Here is a 17,108-nt window from a genome sequence, read left to right on the forward strand (position 1 = left end):
TGATCTTGTCATACATTACATATTAATAAACAGGTAAATTCAATAACCTGTGGATATTAATGTTGTCCTTCCAATCGAGCCACTTTTTTTTGGCCGTGTACCACACTGAGACGTTACTCTTACAGCAAGAAAACTTAATGCTTAAAGCATTTATAATTTCATGGCATTTAATTTTGGAGAAAGATTATTTTTGACCATACTTGAATACAAATAGATGTGCTGCGTAGGTCTTCAAAAAACGTTGTCCATAAATGTAAATCTCATCGAACAGTGTCAAGAAAAGGGTAAATCTCATACCGAAAGTTACAACTCCCACTCACAACTCTCCCTCCTTCTTTACCATTGCAGCATTTAGGAAGCTCCCCAATTATCTTATCCAAACACGTTTTACAAACTGTAAACCATAAGTCCCGCGTACACTGCACCATCCCGTACAGCTTCATCTTCCCTAGATTCATCTCCCCCTTCTCGTACAACAATAACTTATCTGATCTACGAGTAGCTTTCGTGGTCAACTCGGTGAATAGAGCCTTTGTCTTCGCATTGAACGACACCGGATCATTTACTTTCTTCGTGCTGTACATATAGAACTTGTTCTTGTCATCGATCTTCTCGAAGAAAGCAGTTGGAGAAATCTTGAGAAGACATTTGTCAAACCAAACTATCCCGGCCTTGTTCATTGGACATCTTCTACGTAGCTGTCACATACATAAAGATAGTATTAATTTACGTATGACATCTAGTTTTTTTTTTTTGTATATGTGTTAAATGCCTGTAAAAATAGTTCACTTAACAAACTTATTATTGTGGAAATCATCAGATATCTACTAGTGATTATATTTTGAAACATTTCAAAAATGACTAGCCTAGTCAGACTAGGCTTCTTCTATTTTTGTTTTTTTTTTTTGCAAAACACTAAATATTTCTAAACAATTAAAAGCTTTCATAAAAATTGTGGCATTTCGGGCAAATTTTTGTCTCGTTTTTGGAAAATAAGAACATTGACGTGTATAAAGTTACCTCGGAGGTGGCCGTGGTGAGGAAGGAACCACACTTGGAGCCGTAGGAGTCACCACGGCATTGGAGCAAGATGTAAACGGTACTGGGATCGTCGCCATGATATGCATAGACAAAACCTCTTACAAAAGTGTCTTTATACATGTCTTTGATTAGAAAGTTGAGGTTTCCTTCGTACGGGCTCTTGGGCTTGTATTTCCTTTCAATCTCAGAGCATTTGTGGTTTAGATACGCGTTGGTATTGTTCATGGATGAAACATTGCGTATAAGAAAGACTTGTATGGCTACCACAACCAAATTAAGGACCAAAAAGATGCGTTTTGATATGGAGGATGAAGACATTTTTTTTGATTCTTGATCTTTCTTTCTTACTTAGGAGAATGCTTTATTACAACGTGGTAGACTCGAGGGAGTTTGGAGCTGATTTGGCTTTCATCAGTTACTTAGATGAAATGATTATGTCAAAACGACTCATTGTGTTTTACCTTACCAAAATTCGGTTGATTTAGAAGAGCTGTTTTTTTGGTTCTGTAACTGACACGAGAGAAGAGTTCGGAGTTATATGCGGCGAGTGAAGGGTTGATGAAAAAGTCAAAATTCAAAGGTTTGTCTGAGTTAAAATTTTTTATAAAGTTTTGATTCTTAACCAGAATTTCACACCGGTTAGAGAGAGGAAAAAAGGGTTTTAGCCAGAACCGCTCTTTTCATTGAACCAAACCGGCAGATTTTAATTAATGCGTTTGCGATGACACCAGTTTATGGAAATGAAAATCATGAACAAAAGTGATCAAACAACATCATCGAACTTTAAAGGAGCTCCAATGGACAAAACCTCTGACTTCTTCGTCTCGCACTTGTGCATCAAGTCATGAAGCTGTTTCTCTATTCCTTGGAGTATGACCAAACCAGACTGTTCTTTCTCCTTCTTTTCTTTAACTTGGTGCAGCTTCTTCTCCAACCAATCCACCTTAAACCCCGCATCTTTCAAATATGTCAGTGCAATGTCTACTTCCACAAGATCTTCATTCGAGAGCTCCTGAAGAGATTGGCACAGCGTCTCGATTACGTTGACCAGGAAATTCATGAATGTTTTCCTCAAATGTTGGTTCTTTACTTGGAATCCTACTGCAATGTCAGGGTGGTTTTCAAATATACGTCTCACAGATTCTACCTGCAAAATTAAAGTAGACGTACGCAGCATGTAAAGAATCTTTGGAAATCTCTAAATAGACAAAGATCTGATCTCGATCGCCATTAGTTTTTAAGTTTATTACCTGCGAAGGAAGAACTTGAAACCCATTAACATCAATGCTTTCCTTCACTTCTTGAGTCTTGTTGACTAAATCATTAGACTGTACAGATTCCTCTGATTTCATCTAAGGTGCCAATAACTTCAAGAACTTCTACCTCAGCAGCAATCATGACATGTCCATCTACCAAAAAACCACTATCATTGGCATTAAGTTTGGTAAGCGGAAGCATTTCTGCAAAACCCCATCCAGGAGCATCCTGTTCAAACCAACGCTGCGTTTCTGTAACATATTACACCCCTCATTAGTTAATCAACCAAAAAAATACTGCACTACATGACCTATATGAACCATTAGAGTAATATCTAAACAACTCTTCCACACACAAGAATTGCATGCATTAACAATCTCTCAGTAGACTGATGAAGGAAAATCCAATGATTGTTAATGTCAAGTAAGAAGGATCATTCACCTTTTTGGACAGAGAGTTGTTGCGAACGCTGATTTACTACAGTTATGCTAAATTTGACGTATCTTCTCCATCCAGAAGGCAATGGTTGACAATGAGCAACTTCTAGATTAAGAGACAAGTAGTCTGCTTTACATCCCTTAATTACGGAAAAAACACACCTGCAAGAAAACCAAAAGTAAGAAGAATTTAAATCACCTTAAATCTGTAAGAAAATTTGGGTTTTATTTTTCTTACCATTTCAAGTCACCGATCACGACAGGAACAGAGTAACACCTCTAATCAGTTTTCAAAGAGGAGAAATTATTTATCTCCCAACAAAACTTCTTATAATCTCCCTTCGCCGCCATTGAATTTTGATAAAATGGTTCCTTGCAATCAAAGTTACCTGAACATAAAGATAAGAAAACCCTAGTAATGCATTTTTTTTTTTTGAACAAACCCCTAGTAATACATAAAAACAATAAACCCCAATGGAACACACACTCGATGCAAAATAAGACCTATATAAAAAAAGACTATTATACCGCTGCAAGCAATTTTGAAATTTATTCAAACACAGTTTTTTTAATAGATTAAAGATCAGTTCAATGCTTAGTTGAAGATTATGTTTCAATCTTGAACGAAGATAAACTTCTCGAATTCGTGTATGGATTTCTTCGCGATCAACTACAAGAAGACGAAGTGAAAAAAAAAAAAACCCTAGAACCTTAATGGCGGCGCACACACACAACCCCGAAATAGGTTAATCGAAACAATCTATTAACAAAGTAATAACAATCTCGATCAGCGAAAACCAACATACATCTAAAAACCCACCTTGGAATCGAACAAAGTCGAGAGAATTAAGAATAAAGGATTTTCCACTTGAAAGTTTGTTAGCGAGTCGCTAGGGCTACTGACTATGGTGCAAAAATAATATATTTTACCTTTTAGCTTTTGTAACGCATTATATATGTAGGATTAATTAAATTATGAAATTTAAAAAAAAAATAAACCCGAATAAAATTCTAAGTTTGACTAATTAATTAAAATGCTTAGATAATTCATATAAAGTACGCATATTCAAAATAAAACAAGGCGAGCCCCAAACCTTATTATTTGTTTCCTTGCGCCAATAATGATAGAGGGATGGGGCGAGTAGGATCGCTGCCTACTGTTTTTTCGGGTTATAGGTGTTTTATTGATGGATCGTGAAAAATGGGGGACGCTTTCGCGGGTGCAGGTTGGATGTGTTCAGCCGCTATAAATGGTTCGACGATAAAGGGAGCCACCAATTTCCGTCAGAGTTTTTCCCCATTGCATGCAGAAGTAGAAACTTTTGTTTGGGATTTACATTGCATGATTGGACATAATTATCGAGAAGTGGCTTTCTATACAGACTGCTCAGACTTAAAAAGATGGTGTATTCCCCTCAAGACTGGCCGGCTTTCAAAACCTATCCCGACGATATAGAGATGGACATGGAAGAGTTTTTTTCTTTCTCCTTATTTTTTATTCCCAGAAGTGCTAATGTCAGTGCAGATTCTTTGGCACGCCAAGCGCGTACATTACACTCTACTTCGTTTAGGTCTTCTATGGAAAGCTCTCGTGTCGACTTGCTCAGTGTCTCGATTAGGTAAAGGAGGACTTCCATAAAAATATTCCTGATCTGCTGATTCTTGAAATTGAAATTTGAAGTGAATTCTGGATGTTTTTCAAACATTTCCTTCACCTGTTTTTCCTTTGAACCAGAAAATGGCAAATTGAAAAGGTCAAATCGAATTATCTTCAATAATAATAGTAGAGACTAGAGAGTATGAACAAAAAAGACTATCACATTTAATTTTTCATGTTCTGTTAGAGAACAGATAATTAAAAATTCTTGTGCTTACTTGTGAAACAAGAATCTGAAACCCATTGACGCCAACAGTTTCTTCATCTTCATCTTCATACGGAGTCAAATCATCATCTTTGCTATCACTAGTATGCACATAACTATTTTCTTTTGTCGACATGATTATGAGAATTCCGTAGCTTTCGAACTTTTGTTTACGATGAAGAAGCCAGATGATCACATATATAAAGAAAATTCTGATTTCTTGGTAAAATAAATGACGAACCTGACTCATCGTGACTTGCTCTTTGCCATAATTACTATCAATAAAGTAAAATTGGTAAACAGCGATAGATAAAACTGCATATACATCATCTGAATTGAGACGGTTGTTTGATAGCGACTCTTCGTAAGACAAACTAGGTTTCTTATTTACACTTTATGGCTTTATCATTGACCAAAACAACAGCTTTCCCAAGAAAAACGAAAAAATATGTTCTTACACGTCATTACTTTATCATCAAGGCATTGAGTAAAATTGACAGAAACTAGGCAAAACACTAAAAAAATCTCCAACCTCATAGCTACTGCATTTATGCGCATTCGATATGCAAGTCATTCTGTGGAATTTTTTTTTTGAGTTAATATTGATTCTATACTCTGCGGTCAGTCTTTTAAAATAATCTAGAGATTTACATTTTACAGCATTGTGGATATTTCCAAGACATATGAGTCTCCTTTTATCTTTCTAAGTTTGAAGAGGACTCTTTAGCAAGAACAGCCCACAACACCAAGTAGAACCAAACTCCAAGTGCCTTAATAACATAAGAAAAAATTAAGCAATATCGTCGAATGAGATATGAGCTTTTGCAGCCAACACTTTTGCCTTCCCCTTCTCCACCAAAGCTTCCATGTCTGAACATTTCAGCGTCATGTCCTCCATTTCTCACTAGCCTCCTCATTCTCCTTTTTTAACCCTTCATAAGTTTTCCTCACCATCCAATCCAGTTCAAATCCATTATCTGTCATGGATTCCAGTGAACTAGCAAAAGCATCCAACATAGAGGGTAAAAGTGTGTATTTTTTAACTTTTTAACTTTTGTACCACATCATATATGGGGGGATCAATTGATTTATGAATTTTCTTAAAACCAAGAAGAATTTTCTTTTTGATTTAAACATAAAACAAGGCAAAACCTTAAAGAACGATTTGATCCTTGTTTCACAACTCACAAGCTAAGTAACAAAAAAATCAAAATCTGCTGAAACAGGGAAAGGAAAAGTAAAAAGATGAAAGACTTCATTCATTCAGACAACATCGCCGAACCCAATTCAGTCATTAGAAACCAAAGCTGTAGCTCTCTCTATTCGAAGGTCGGATTCCAAATCGGACAAATTCAGCTTTCGCTTCTTGACCTGTTCCTCGAGTTCTCTGATTGAATCCCACTAAGTCTCTGTTTCTCCTTCTTCAAGTAAGCTCATCCAAATTCTGACGCAACCAACTCACTTTCAAGCCTGCTTTAGTAAGATCAAAAAGCGTACTCTCTGCTTTTTCTAGGTCTTCCGATGAAAGCTCCTTCGCCGACTGGCTTAATGTCTCAATTAGGTCGAGGAGGACATCCATGTAAGCATTCTTGAGTTTGTGATTCTTCAAATCGAAGTTTGAAGATGTTTTTTAAACATTTCATTGACCATATCTTCCTGTTAAGCAGAAAATTGTTAACCAAAAAAAAAAGGTCAAATCGAACTATCTTCAGTATTTAATTAAAAAGGAATAAGAAACAAAGTGCTGTTAGAGAACAGAGAGTTGAATAATTTCGTGCTTACTTGTGTAGGAAGAACCTGAAACCCATTGACTTCGACAGTTTCTTCGTCTTCCGACGAAGATTGAGACGGAGAATATTCAACATCTTCACTATCGTTAGACTCAAAAGTAGTAAGTTCTTTATACATTTATAGGATGAGAATCTCTCAGCTTTTACAAACTGCAGTTTAGGATGACGAAGGCAAAGCCAGACGATATCACAACGTCGGTGCTAAAACCTTAGCCACAACAGATAAATATATAAAGAAAATTCAGGCATTTCGTAATTAGTATCATATTTATTAACCTTGACTCATCGTGACTTGATACTCTCTGGCATAATCATGAAATAGCCCTGAATGGATATTAAATTGCGTCCATCAAGGAGAGCCACTTGTTTGGTGCGACTCTTCATGTGACAATGAACTAATATGTTTATACAAAACAAAGATATTACTTTTTCATCAAGGCACTGGGAAAATTGAGGCAAAACCCTACAACTGAAGCATTCCTATGATAACCAAAAAAAAACAAAACTCCTACAATTTTGTCGCTGCTTGATTCATTCATCGATGCATTTGATATGAAAGTCATCCTACGGAATTTTTTTGAGTAAATATTGATTATATACTCTATTATCGATCAATTCTTAACAGAAATTAAATCAAGAGATTTACAATTGACAACATTACGGATATTTCCAAGATATGGGTCTCTTTTATCTTCCTTAGTTTGAAGAGGACTCATTAGCAAGAACAGCCCACAACACCAAGCAGAACCAAACTCCAAGTGCCTTAATCGAGGGCCATTAAACAATATCATCGAATAAGATAGGAGCTTTCACAGCCGACACTTTCGCCTTCTCCTTCTCCACCAGAGCTTCCATGTCTGAACACTTCTGCTTCATATCCTTCAACTCTTCCTCCATTTCTTTTAGCCCAATCTGACTAGCCTCCTCATTCTCCTTCTTTTCTGACACTTCATAAAGTCTCTTCTCCAACCAATCCAGTTTAAACCCAGCATCTTTCATGGATCCCAATGCAGCATAAGCATCCAACAGATCATCCTTGGAAATTTCCTGAGGTAACTTGCTCATACTCTGAATCAGACTGAGTAGCAGACTCATGTAACCCGTCCTGAGGTTTGGGTTCTTTGGACGGAAGTCTGACGCAACCTCTGGGTGTCTTTCAAACATACGGCTCACAGATTTTGCCTGTGATTTTGAAACAAAAAGTAGAATGCATATTCAAGGAGTAGTTTCCCGAGACACCAAAAAAGCACCATATCATAGAACACATCATCATAAAAAAATTCTCTAATTACCTGTGAAGGAGGAAGGTTAAAGCCATTAACATCTACGATTTCAGCTATTGTTGAAGTTTCCTCTGTTACATCTACTTTGCCAATAGTTTCAAGAACGTCTATCTCCGCAACAACTTTAAGTTCCCCGTTTAATAGATATCCACTATCTTTGGCATGAATCTCATTTAGGGGACACATGGATGGAAGACCCCAATTGGAAGTCTTCTCATCAAACCAGTTTTCTAGTTCTGTAAAACCACAACAACAAAAAAAAAAAAATCATCTATTCAATCATTTACTTGGAATAAAAGCAATAGTACTTGAACTATGCACCTGTCGTTCTTCTGAATGATAAGAAGATGTGGGATGAAAAAGGATTGTTACTTCCTATCTATATGATTATATATTTTGGGTTTATGATTATGTCTAGAAGTGGGGAGAAGTAATTACCTTTAAGTTTTGACTGAGAGAGTTTATCTGATAATTGATTTACTATTGTCAGACGAAATTTAGCGTGTCTTCTCCATCCGGAAGGCAAAGAAGTAGAGTTAAGAACACCCAGAAATAGGGACAAGGAATTAGTATTATTATACCCCTTGGGATAGGCCCGTAGATGCCTGGACAAAAAAAAAAGCCAAAGAAAACAAAGGAGTACATCACGTAAACCCCCAAAATAGACAAAAAAATAACATTAGAAAAGTTTGTACCATTTGCAGCCACCAACGACAAAAGGATCAGAATAAATAATGTCGGCTGGTAAAGAGGAGAAATTTTTAATCGTCCAAGTGATTTTCTTTTTATCAAATTGCTTCCCCATTGACCTTGATGAAGGTTCCTCTGCAAACAAACTACAGTAGAACATTTAAAAAAAAAAAACAAAAAAAAATATCAGAAGAAAAAACTAGCAAAAAATGAAGAAAAGAAAAAACCTAGAATCCAAGCTGGGGATCAAATAACAATCTCACGCAGCATATCCAAAATTGAAAATCAAGAATTCATATATATATGGGATCAAAGCCTATAAAAGTTTGAGTGCTAGGTTATGAAATGTCATTCGTTTAGTTTACGTACACGAGGAATATATACAAATCACTTGCGCTCCTCTTAGGGTTACTTGGAGCATAGGCATTATGGATTCCATCTTTGGGTCCTAGGGTTGACTCTTGCTCGATTCTTCTTTCTCGATCCTTTTCTTATATGATTATCGACCAGATTCTAGCTTCAGACTCTCTCCCAGCTACTTCTTTCTTTCACTTTCTTCTTCTCTTGAACACGTTTAACTTCTCTTTTCGTTTTCATCAGTTTATATACTTTTGTTTCTTTTTTTTTACAAGTGTAGCAAAAATATACCCAAACTGTACGTTGAGTCCAAAATCCTGTTTCCGCGTTGTCATTGTGTATGCACGTACGTTATTGTAGAAAAAAAAATTAGAGCAAAATTATTTGTAACGATAAGCTTTTCTACAAAAAAAAATTATTACAAAATAAAATTAAATCCATTTAGAAATTGGAAGTGATAAATTTGGTACTCTCTTTTCTAGATTACTTTCAACCACTCTACCTGTGAGGGGTTCTGTAATCCCCAAAGAAGACTATAAGGTGAAGATTTCTTTTCTATCTAATTAAAAATCTCTTAATACAAATAAAGAAACATGATCTTACGCTAGCTTACTTACCTTCGAATAATTAAGGAACCTTAAATCCAAATGATGAAAATTTATGTCTCTCAGCTCTTCCAGTCGTAACAGTGACTAAGCAGTCTAAGCTTGTAACACTTTGTACTAATTAAATCTAAACTCAGAGAAAAAAGAATTTGCTGGACTTGTGTCCAAAAAAAAAAAAAAAAAAGGTTGAACAAAAAAAAATGTTCTTAATTTTGTTGAATCGAAAATGTTCCAATCAATATTGTAAGGCGATATAACGCAGCAAAGTATCTAAACAACATCATAAAACCCCAAGTCTATCTGCAAACGAACAGACAAGCTAGTCACCAAGCAGAAGCCTATCAACTCAAAAAGAAAATTTAAAACACATCAGCGAATGAGAGAGGAGCTTTTGCAGCTGAAACCTCTGTTTTTGTATTCTCCAGCTGAACTTCCAGGTCTAAGCATTTCTGTTTCAAACTTTTTAGCTCTTCTTTGATTTCTTGCATCCGAGTTCCACCAGCCTCCTCTTTCTGCTTCTTTTCCGACAGCTCAACAAGTTTCTTCGCCAACCAATCAACCTTAAATCCAGCATCAGTCATGGATCTGAGTGCAGCAAATGCCTCGTCTATCTCAGTCTTGTGGAGCTCGTGAGGGGACTGGCGCAGAGTCTCAATCAGACTGAGTAACAAACTCATGTAACCTGTCCTAAGATTTGGGTTCTTTAAACGCATTTCAGATGCAATCTCTGGGTGTCTTTCAAAGATATGGCTCACAAATCCCACCTGAGAGTGAAAACAGAAGTTTAAAGTATATATATATATCCATATAGCTGAATGTTTCTACACAAAAAGGGTTTGTAGCATTCTTAATTTCTTACCTGTGAGGGAAGAAGTTGAAAGCCATTAAAATCCGTAGTTTCCATAATTGTTGAAGTTTCCTCTGATACATCTAAGCTTCCAATAACTTCAAGAACCTCTATCTCAGCAACAATTTTGAGTTCTCCATTAACCACGAATCCGCTATCTCTGGCACTGATTTCATTTAGTGGAAACATGGACAGACGACCCCAGCGGGGAGACCGCACATCAAACCACTTTTCTTCTTCTGTAAAAATCACAAACGACGACAGAATCTATATAATCAGTTCACTAGCTAACACCCAAATAAAGCACTAGCTACACCTGAACAATGCTTCTGTGGATCGATTGAAAACATCAACAAAACTTGTAAAAGGACTACTAGACTTGCAAAAACCATATTGGTTGACAGAAACAGCAGTCTTGTGTTTTATGATACTGTCCGTCACTGAAATAAATTGGAGACAACATATATTTAAGAGTAGTGGGAAGAAATAAAACAGACCGTTTTGTTTGGAACGTTTAACAGCATTTTGATTAACAATATTGAGGAGATAACAAACGTGTCTTCTCCATCCAGGTGACAATGATTCATAATCAGCTACTTCCAAATACATAAACAAATAATCAGCGTTATTTCCCTTGGGATGGACAATTAAACGCCTGCATGAAACAATATGTTAAAAAAAGAATCAGCAACACACATGTGAAGGATACTAATTAACACCCAAATCTACATGGACGATAAACATATGAAAAAACCTAACCACTTGCATCCACCGACGACGAATGGATCAGAACAAATTTTCCCAGTTTCCGAAGATGAGAAATTCTTAATCGCCCAAGTGATCTTCTTAGCAAGTTGTGGTTTCCCCATGGATTTTGACGATGTTTCTAATTAGCTGTCAACCTAGCAGGAGGAACATGAAGCAAAGAAAAACCCTAGAACCCGAGTGCCACACACAACAACTCGTGAATCGGAGAATCAAACAACCATCTCGAGGAGTTTAATTAGGAAATCTCTTTAAAAAAAAAGAGTAAAAATGCTAATTTGATTTGGCTTTGACTAAAAAGCATATTCGACAACTAAATTAATTACTATTCAAAATAAAAATAAATATTTTTCCTTTTACGTTTTTGCTTAATATAAAAATTTAGTTGAATGTTGACTTATTTAACAGGAAATAAATTAAGTATTTATAGTTGAGTAAGTTTAGGATTTAATATAAACAAACTAAATATAATTTTTAAAATTACAAAATTAGGAAATCTCTTTTACATAAATCCAAAAGCTGAAGCTGAAAGACTCAGTTTGGTTATAGTCAACTTCTCTGTTTTTTTTTTGAAAAAACAAATTAGAGAGAAACACTATATAGTGTGTAAACACATATGATCAAGACTATTTATAGAAATGACAAAGGGTTGAGCACTAATCTTAAGTCTTCTTACCTGTGATGGAAGAACTTGAAACCCGTTGACATCAATGCTTTCCATTACTGGTGAAGTCTCATTGAGAAAATCAATAGAGACTGCATCGTTATCATCATCTAGCTTTATCTTTTTAAGAGGTTGGTTTTCCTCTTCAGATTCTTCTGATACATCTAACTTTCCAATGACTTCAAGAACATCTATCTCCACAACAATCTTGACTTCTCCGTTCACAAGAAATCCACCGTGTTTGGCATGAAGGTTGGGAAGTGGGATCATGGATGTAAAACCCGAGCCAAGGTTTCTCTGATTAAACCAGTGTTGTTTCTCTGTTCAAGAAAAATAGAACTCTAGTCAAAACTAACAAAGCACACAATGCATATATAACAAGAATCTTGCAGTAGCAGCACAAGTCACATTAGCGAGTTTAGAAAAAAAATCACCTCCTCGTTGGGAGAGTTTTTCCGTTTGTTGGTTCACTATAGTTAAGGAGAACTGCGCGTATCTTTTCCATCCACTAGGCAATGATCTAGAATCATCAACCACAAGATACAGAGACAAACTATTATTAAACTTATTTCCCTTGGGATAGGCCAGAAGATGCCTGCAAGCAAAAACACAATCAACAAAAGTGGATGTCCTCATGAAACTTAAATTGGACTAAAACAGTTAGAGAAAGCAACTAGTCTTTTATTTACTAATGTACCATTTGCAGCAACCAATCACGAATGGACTGGAATAGACTTTATCATATGGCAAAGAGGAGAAATTCTTAATCACCCAAGTGAACTTGTTATCATCAGCTTCTTTTTTGTAATCAACTAATTCTTCAGTACTCCCCATTACAGACTCCTAGTAACCAAACTACGTACCTTTAAAACAATTTCATACATCCAAATTGATCACATTATATATATACACCAGTGGAAACACATCTCGAGTAACAAAATAAAAACCAAACCTAAAATTTCACTATGGACTCTAACTAAGTTAGACTATAAATTCAAAGGCAGTAAATCTTAATTTTAAATTATATTCCACTAGTAACACTTAGCCTCCATGTCAAGGTCGAACTAAACACTTTAAAATCGTAAACTAACCTTGAAAATAGTATATGAAAGTTTGTTCTAAGACAACAGAGACTAAGGGGAAAAAAGGTTTTAGACTCTGAACTTTTACCCTGTAGCACTACTTCAAAAGATCTAGCTAGGAGAGAAAAGAGAGAGAGAGAGACATGAATGCAAATATATTTCGAATAGGAAAGTGAATCACTTCTATATATCGCTAAGGAAACATGATTTTAAAGCTAGAGTAACTATTGGCTTATATATAAGTTAAAATGATCAATAGTTTCCCCAAACATGATGATTAGAAATCGGTAAATAGGTAATGTACAAGGATATTCATACTCTGTTGTTTCTCTTGTCACTCAGTTTCCAAAATTTCCTTGTGCAAAATTTAGGTTGTGAATCTAAACACTTTTACTATTCGGATAAATTAGTTTGGATATGATCAAAGGTTAATTAGAGTTTAGCTCCTATATGCAAGGGATTGCATATATCTCATAGATTTTATATATATAACATGGTGTATTCGGCTAAGATTAATACAGTAGAACAGTTCCTCATCTCCATCTGTCCATCTTCTTGTCCGTTATTCTCACATAAGCATAATGCAAGGTTTAAAATGTACATACATATCCGTGATCCATGTGACAAGAGAGAGAGAGAGAGTCATCAAGACAAGATCACAATATTCATCACACTTGTTTCGACATATGAATCAGTTGTTCACCAAAACCAAGGGACTCCGTTAGAAAATATAATGACAAACAATAATTATAAAGTTTAAAGAAGAGTATGTACATTCTGAGCCAGAACACCAAATATAAAATCAAACTAAAAGTGATTATTCATTCGGTGATTATTCCTCAACTTTTAGTTTGATTTTATTCCTCAACTTTCGGTGATTATTCCTCAACTTTTAGTTTGATTTTTTTTTGAACAAAAATGTTAAACTTCTTTATATAGATATGTCTCGTATTTATTGGAAAGATGTTACACAACTTGAATGGGATGTTCATCAATTCTTAAGATCTTCTTGTCTGTAGTTATACCAGCACAATCTCTTTTTTTTTTTTAATTTCGAATATCTTGCCAACCTCGTTTGATGTTCGTTGCATTCTCAAGATCGTTTTAGTGAATATCAATCAATCTTTCTGCTTGTTAAGAATCTGAGCAAAACACTTTAAATCAATGTCTCCGGAGGGTGATGACTGATGAGCATGTAGTATTGTCTCCCACAAGCAGAAGTTGGTGATGATGATGCCAGGAATATGGCGACTTTATGACTCAAAGTTCAGGGGAATCCTCCTCCACTGACCAAAGATACAGAGCACTCTCTGTTCAGATGCAGAGCAATTACTTCTTCATCAAGTTAACTTATTTTAGAACTAATTGTTTACCAAAACCAAGGGACTCTCACTCCATTACAACATTACTACATGAAAATTAGAAATACGATAATTCATCATCCAAAGTTTAAAGAAGAACTGAGCCAAGACACAGCAACTAACCAAGTTTAGAATCAAACAAAAGTTTTTGACAATTTAAGAACATCAGACGAGTGAGGAACATTTCTGATTGAAGATCCTGCAGATCAACCTATTTTCTGAATGAGTTTCTGCAACTCTTCGTCAATTTGTTGCAACCGAGCCTTAGCAGTGGCCACTTTCTTATTCTTTACCTTTACTTCCTCGAGCCTCTTCTCTAACCAATCTACTACAAGGCCTCCCTTTGCGGCATTTGACACTACGGAAGATGCTTCTTCTAGATCATCATCAGAGATATTCCCAGGAAACTGGCACAACGTCTCAATTTGTCCGAGGAGAGCATTCATGTATGTTGTCCTCCGACATTGTTTTGTCGGACGAATTTCTGATGCAATGCCATGGTGTTTTTCAAGTTTACGCTTCACTGATCCTACCTGTCAAGGACCAAAGGTGAACACACGATATCAACAACAAAACCTTAATTGTAGAACACACGATGTTGCTCACATATTGAGGTTTGAAATTAATTTCAAGTTATATACTTTACTACTTTAGTCAAGTACTAATCTTACGTTTCCTATAATTGTTCAGTAGCTTTATAAACATGACTAACCTTGAAAACAATCTTTAGTTTCCCATCTTTAATAAATCCGCCATGTTCTTCAAGATGGCTGGAGCGGATGAATCCGATTCGATAACGACAAGTAGGGGACTTTTCATTGACACAAAACTCTGAATCTGCAACATCTCACGATACATATACATTGCTTCCAAATTGTCATTATGAGTACATAATTTTATATGTAGCACTAAAATGAAGTAATGAGTAAGTAAGTAGGAGGTATTTTATATTATGCAGTATTGTTTCTGATTGGTTGAACTTGTTAAAAGTAAAGACTTCTTAATCTGCGTGTTTTAGTTAAAACATCCTATATTTTGAAACGGAGGGAGTATATTCCGAGACATCAAAAGACAAGGATTGACCAATTGTAAGGCTACAAGAATCAGCAAACGAGAGAGGAGCTCTCGCAGCCAAAGCCTCAACCTTTTCCTAGTGCAGCTGAGATTCAAGATCCAAGAACATCTCTTTCAACTTCTGCAACTGTTCCTCCATCGTTTGTAGCCGGGCCTTACTACCCTGCTCCATCTTCTTCTTTCTAGAGATCTCGACCAGCTTTGTCTCTAGCCAATCCAACTTAAAGCCGACATCAGTCAGATCAACTAGTGTGTCCTCTGCATTGCTCAGATCATTCTCAGAGAGCTTCTCTGGTGACTGGCACATCATCTCGATGAGGCTAAGGAGTGCATCCATGTAACATCTACTGATATGTTGGTTCTTTGGACGGAAGTCTATAGCTAAGTCTGGGTGTCTTTTGAAGATATGGCTTATGGATTCTACCTGCTAGCAAGAACAAAATAAACTAATATTGAGAACGAGATTGTCACATTCAGTTTCCAGTTAGAACCATCTCTCTAATAACAATAAGAAGATCGATCTTGTTCTTACCTGGGAAGAAAAAACCTCAAACCCATTGATGACATCCATTGTTTCCTTTCCTGGTTGAATCTCCATAAGCATTTTTTCAGACGTCCCAGTAACAGATGCCACAGTGTTAAGCCCCCTACCACCAATTTCTACTGTCTGAGAGGCATCCTCCAAGGACTTCTCTTGGTCTAGAGAGCTTCCATTTACAGCACTATCATTCGAAACATGAGATGAAGCCTCATCATCAACATTATCTTTAGGTGCATCATCATTGTCACCATCTGAAACCTCAGTCTCAGCTGCCACACTGTTACTACCATGATTTCCTACTATATGAGAAGCGTCTGAAGAGGGCTCAGAATATGGCCTATCACCATCATCATTCGCATCCTCTTCGGATGCATCATCAACATCTGAACCTTCTTCAGACGTTGCATCATCATCTGAACCCACTTCAGACGTTGCATCATCATCCGAACCCTCTTCAGATGCGTCATCTTAATCTAAATCCTCTTTAGATGCAATCTCAGTTTTTTGCGCCACTTGACAAGAAGAGACCCCCTGAGATTTACTGACAGATGCATCAGAAGCTTGGTTTCCTCCTTTGCTGCTCAAAGTATCAGCAACCTTCACAGGTTCTGCTGGTAAAACGTCTAATTCAGCGAGGACAGTGAGTTTGTTATCCACCACAAATCCTTCATCCTTGTCAAAAAGTTTGGTAAGTGACACAAACTTTTTACTACCCCAACCATTATTCTTTACATCAAAAAGGACATTTCCCTCCTGCCACATAAACAGAAAAGGAGACAAATTTGCCGCATCAAGTGATCTAATCATAAACAAAAAAATATATGTATATATATATATATATATATATACTCAACAGATATAGAGATTCTATACTACAGAAGCGCTAATGACCACAAAGATGAAATCTTTTCATAGCTAAGAGAGTCCCCCAAGAATAGCTTGCAATATATCGTCAACCAAGCAAGGAGCGGAGTATATGAATGAAAACAGTTACCTAATGATTGGTTTGATTTGCCCTGACCCTTATTCACAAGAGTTAAGCTATATTTCACTTCTCTTTTCCATCCTGAAGGCAAAGATGAAGATACAAGGACATGTAACCATCACTCCTATTTCCCTTCGGAAAAGTAACAACACGCCTTTACAAAACAAAACCCATCTGAAAATTGTTAAGATTCTACAACAAAAAAAAAAACCGAGAGACAGAAAGGTTCTGTAATCGTTTCACCCTTTTATTACCAATAGTATCCGGCGAAGGAGAAGGGGATAGAGTTGCATCTCTCGTCTTGCGAATACGATGTATAATACAAAGACACTGTGAATCTCTTCTCCGTTTGCTCACCCATTAATACGATAATGAAGAAAGGTTATCGCCAAACCTCCACACAAAAAAAACCCTAAAAACTGATCCTGAAGTCTCCACTGATAGAAACGAACTCACAAAAACCCTTA

General features: G+C 36.3%; 5 protein-coding genes and 2 pseudogenes across 7 annotated transcripts; all 7 read right to left on the bottom strand.

The window, feature by feature from the left end:
* Window positions 1-18: 18 nt before the first annotated feature.
* On the bottom strand, window positions 19-1,495 carry LOC104781749 (putative cysteine-rich repeat secretory protein 61). Its single transcript, XM_010506485.2, has 2 exons — window positions 1,021-1,495; window positions 19-698 (listed from the first exon to the last, which is right to left on the bottom strand). Exons 1-2 carry the CDS (start codon window positions 1,357-1,359, stop codon window positions 261-263), a joined length of 777 nt encoding a protein of 258 aa, XP_010504787.1. The 5' UTR covers window positions 1,360-1,495; the 3' UTR covers window positions 19-260.
* Window positions 1,496-1,724: 229 nt separating this feature from the next.
* LOC104784150 (MATH domain and coiled-coil domain-containing protein At3g58340-like) lies at window positions 1,725-3,210 on the bottom strand (annotated as a pseudogene). The gene is made up of 4 exons (XR_015597154.1): window positions 2,974-3,210; window positions 2,740-2,897; window positions 2,292-2,549; window positions 1,725-2,188 (listed from the first exon to the last, which is right to left on the bottom strand). The product of XR_015597154.1 is annotated as an MATH domain and coiled-coil domain-containing protein At3g58340-like (transcript).
* Window positions 3,211-5,884: 2,674 nt separating this feature from the next.
* On the bottom strand, window positions 5,885-6,505 carry LOC109132533 (MATH domain and coiled-coil domain-containing protein At3g58280-like; annotated as a pseudogene).
* A 335-nt stretch (window positions 6,506-6,840) lies between these two features.
* LOC104781750 (protein RESTRICTED TEV MOVEMENT 3-like) lies at window positions 6,841-8,710 on the bottom strand. Of its 2 annotated transcripts, none has more exons than XM_010506486.3 (5): window positions 8,588-8,710; window positions 8,366-8,506; window positions 8,109-8,275; window positions 7,680-7,906; window positions 6,841-7,569 (listed from the first exon to the last, which is right to left on the bottom strand). In XM_010506486.3, the coding sequence occupies exons 2-5, from the start codon at window positions 8,473-8,475 to the stop codon at window positions 7,165-7,167; spliced, it is 909 nt and encodes a 302-aa protein (XP_010504788.1). In that variant the 5' UTR covers window positions 8,476-8,506; window positions 8,588-8,710; the 3' UTR covers window positions 6,841-7,164. The 2 variants fall into 2 exon arrangements, with proteins under 2 accessions (XP_010504788.1, XP_010504789.1); XM_010506487.3 differs by having other exon boundaries at window positions 8,366-8,495; window positions 8,588-8,691.
* A 798-nt stretch (window positions 8,711-9,508) lies between these two features.
* LOC109132534 (MATH domain and coiled-coil domain-containing protein At3g58360-like) lies at window positions 9,509-11,200 on the bottom strand. Its single transcript, XM_019244191.2, has 4 exons — window positions 10,929-11,200; window positions 10,667-10,824; window positions 10,182-10,408; window positions 9,509-10,086 (listed from the first exon to the last, which is right to left on the bottom strand). Exons 1-4 carry the CDS (start codon window positions 11,036-11,038, stop codon window positions 9,682-9,684), a joined length of 900 nt encoding a protein of 299 aa, XP_019099736.2. The 5' UTR covers window positions 11,039-11,200; the 3' UTR covers window positions 9,509-9,681.
* A 354-nt stretch (window positions 11,201-11,554) lies between these two features.
* LOC104784151 (MATH domain and coiled-coil domain-containing protein At3g58370-like) lies at window positions 11,555-12,432 on the bottom strand. The gene is made up of 4 exons (XM_087509533.1): window positions 12,296-12,432; window positions 12,033-12,193; window positions 11,611-11,918; window positions 11,555-11,560 (listed from the first exon to the last, which is right to left on the bottom strand). The coding sequence occupies exons 1-4, from the start codon at window positions 12,430-12,432 to the stop codon at window positions 11,555-11,557; spliced, it is 612 nt and encodes a 203-aa protein (XP_087365659.1).
* Window positions 12,433-15,024: 2,592 nt separating this feature from the next.
* LOC147946202 (MATH domain and coiled-coil domain-containing protein At3g58440-like) lies at window positions 15,025-17,095 on the bottom strand. Its single transcript, XM_087510776.1, has 4 exons — window positions 16,896-17,095; window positions 16,651-16,795; window positions 15,648-16,409; window positions 15,025-15,539 (listed from the first exon to the last, which is right to left on the bottom strand). The coding sequence occupies exons 3-4, from the start codon at window positions 15,717-15,719 to the stop codon at window positions 15,192-15,194; spliced, it is 420 nt and encodes a 139-aa protein (XP_087366902.1). The 5' UTR covers window positions 15,720-16,409; window positions 16,651-16,795; window positions 16,896-17,095; the 3' UTR covers window positions 15,025-15,191.
* Window positions 17,096-17,108: the final 13 nt, after the last annotated feature.

The sequence above is a fragment of the Camelina sativa genome, chromosome 4 (assembly GCF_030686135.1).
Source record: "Camelina sativa cultivar CO46 ecotype springtype chromosome 4, ASM3068613v1".
NCBI lineage: Eukaryota > Viridiplantae > Streptophyta > Magnoliopsida > Brassicales > Brassicaceae > Camelina > Camelina sativa.